The 3,031-nt window shown below is 33.7% G+C and overlaps 1 protein-coding gene across 1 annotated transcript in view; it reads right to left on the bottom strand.

The window, feature by feature from the left end:
- Window positions 1–545: 545 nt before the first annotated feature.
- Window positions 546–3,031, bottom strand: part of LOC104083251 (neurabin-1-like) — a 42,894-nt gene continuing 40,408 nt past the window's right edge. Inside the window, exon 18 of the mRNA XM_009586669.1 lies at window positions 546–2,092. Within this exon, the coding sequence (XP_009584964.1) occupies window positions 1,925–2,092 (168 nt within the window). The 3' untranslated portion in view covers window positions 546–1,924. The remainder of the gene's footprint in view (window positions 2,093–3,031) is intronic.

Raw genomic sequence — 3,031 nt, 5'->3', positions numbered from 1 at the left:
GTGATTTTGTGGCTTGGTACTAAGCTAGTTCTGTGGAGCCAGCCTTCTCGTTTAGCATCTGACAGATGTTAAATCCTGTGGTCTGTTCTTATGCTCAGGTGCCAGATGAGTTTATCATCCCTGCTATGGCCCGCATTTAACTACAACAGCTCTGCCTGGAGGCAAACCTTTGAAACCATTATTTCCACTTGTCTCCTTCCGTAGAAACAAACTCTTCTCACAGGGTGCAACATTCAGTTCAGTAGGCTTAAAGGAAAAAGGTAATACATGGTTGTATCAGTATTCTCTGTTGTAGCTGAAAGCACTTAACTGAGAAATAAACTTCCTTGACTGAGTTAATCAAAGGGTGGTTTTACATGTGTGATCCTAAGTATTTGATCATTCTGTACTTCTAATTCCCTTCTCTTTTATCAGTAGGGCAGCATTCCTCTCCGGCTCAAGGTCTGTAAGTTTGGAGTACAAACTCAAAGCTACTGGAAACAAAGTAAATAAGTTAAATCTTGACCAAAGAATTGTTTCTCAATGCACAAAACTGAAAATTGAACCTCTTTTTAGAAGTAATTATTACCAAGATTTTCAAACTTTATTCTGGAAATGCATAGTGTGCATTTCCACACAGTCCTTTTGCTGAAATTCGTAAGACATTTATACAAAAAAAATAACAACTGTGAAACACAAACAGTGAAGTTCATTCATTTAATTAAAATGAAAACCAGTCCATAGATTTAAAGGAGAACTTGGTCCACATAAACGAATTATGTAAGTTTTGTTCTAGTCCATTCTATGGTGGAACTGACATTTAAACTAGTCTATGTTTCTGGAATAATCTGATTAAAGGAAGTGCTGTATCTCTAGAAAATAGTATGTAAATATACAAAACACCAATTCATGTTCTAAACTATTCTGAGAATCAAATCCTCCTTTAAAGAGAAATAATCTGTAGTCTACAATCGAACATTTAAATACAATGCAGAAACTCAGTGCTTCAGTGATAATTTTTCCTACAATTCTTCCCTCAGTATTTTAAGTTTGAAAAACAGTATATTTTAAAATTAGCAAATATATAAATTTGGTCCGCAAAAATCTTGTAGCAGGTAGAAAAGAGAAATACATGTATTGCAAATTGATCTTATTCATAGCATCAATGTAGAAAACTATGTATTATTTATGAAAAATAGGTTAAAAAAAGATCTTATTTATAGGTTTAAACCTTGTCCCAACACCATACTGGTAGTGTACAGAAAACTTAATATTATGCTTAGTATATGTAGTTTGTGAAAACTACTTAATATTTCTTGTTATTTTCTCAGTAAATTGCAACAAATAGAATTCAAAAACAATGTGCTACTACAGTGAACTTTGAATGAAAATCCCAGAAATACAAGAATTTAAACAAAATAATCCATAAATTTGAAATACATGCTTTCTTTTTAAATTAATTTGACATTACTGTTTTCTTAAACTTAATTTTTACTATACATCTTTAGTGGCAACAGATAAACAGACTGTCACAGACTGGATTTGTTGGCAGGATTTTTCTATTGTCCCTCTATCAGATTCAACTCTTATCAAATGCTAGTTGACTAATATTGGAATGATTTTTAATACAGTATTCTACTTTTCACAAACATCAATTTCAATGAAAAGGGCATATGAGGTCTTAGAAGCACAAATATTACTTAAGGCAGAAAGTTAAATTATTGGCTATTAGTACAAGCAGAGTCAACTAGGAATAAAAATACTGAAAACTTTTATTTCATTTTATTGGGTTGCAATAGGGAGGGACCATAATTAAAAAGTAAAAAACGACCTACCATGTTAAACTGTTGCACTTTCCCTCCTCCCTCAATTGTACAATTATATACAAATCTGCTGAACTTCCTCAAGATGAAGCAAGTCTGTGCTAAAATAAAACAGGGTCATTTTAGCAGCTTGATTCCAGAGTGGCCACCACTCTGCCAGTCTTACGAACTTCTCTCTCCTTCTTTTGAACCTTTTCCTTCTGCTTTTCCAGTTTTTCTTGTGTTTTTCTAATATCCTTAATTTTTTTCTTTATTGTTGATCGGTCATTTTGACTGGAAACTCCCAAAGCCTGGGGGGGGTGGAGAGGGGGGAAGAAAAAAGAGAAATACCTCATTATTCATTTTTCCAACAGCGCTGTCAACAGTGCTTGTGTGTAAACAGTTTAAGAAAGTATTATTCATTTTGCTGCAAGATAGTCTGTTTATTTGAAAAATAAGGACCTAAGTCCTCAAAAGCATTGTAAATGATCATCTGGGTAACAAGCTAAGGAAATAAGGGCCTACTCTTGTTTGGTTGTGAAATAACAGCTTCTCGTTGCATTTTATAAACACGGAGACACCTGAGAATTTCCAGGAAATAGTGTAATAAGTAGTAGTCTCAAAGTATTTTTCTAGCTCTTTTTATAAAAAAGGAATTTATATTCAGTAACTACTCTTTAATTTTTAGTATTAAGGATTTTAAAGTGTATTATTAGAAAGTGTATTCAGTAAGTAAATGGTACACTTTGATTTTTGATCAGCAGGTGGCAGTACCCGATTCCAAGTTGCAGACAGCACTCGCTTATGCTCTATGCAATTCCGAATGGCATGAGGTGTAAATTAAGCTTTAAGCATCAACATCCAAGGTTCCCCAAGTAGAGACAGTCATTTGACAGACCAGTAACAGGTATTTCCTCTGTGTCCAAGGACATATTTATTTAACAAAATACAGAACATTTAGTGTTGCATGTCTATTCTAAAACGCAGGTATATTTTGGAGACTGAAGTTAGACACTTCTTTTTCTCCCTAGAATACTCAAATCCTACTACTGATCATTAACAATAATTTGCCTTATGCAAGAACAGACCAATGAACCTCATTTTAGTCACATATCTTGCCTATCCAAAATGCAGTCTGATAATCTAATGAAAAACTGAAAGAGTTCACTAGCACTATACGGGATACATACCATGCAGTTTCCAGAGGTAAAATGGCAAGAAAAGGCTCAAAAGAAAGATTTAGAATAGAT

This window comes from Fulmarus glacialis, unplaced genomic scaffold (assembly GCF_000690835.1).
Source record: "Fulmarus glacialis isolate BGI_N327 unplaced genomic scaffold, ASM69083v1 scaffold25851, whole genome shotgun sequence".
Classification (NCBI taxonomy): domain Eukaryota; kingdom Metazoa; phylum Chordata; class Aves; order Procellariiformes; family Procellariidae; genus Fulmarus; species Fulmarus glacialis.
Note: the sequence above shows the minus strand (reverse complement) of the source record. Positions and strands in the feature narration are given on the sequence as shown.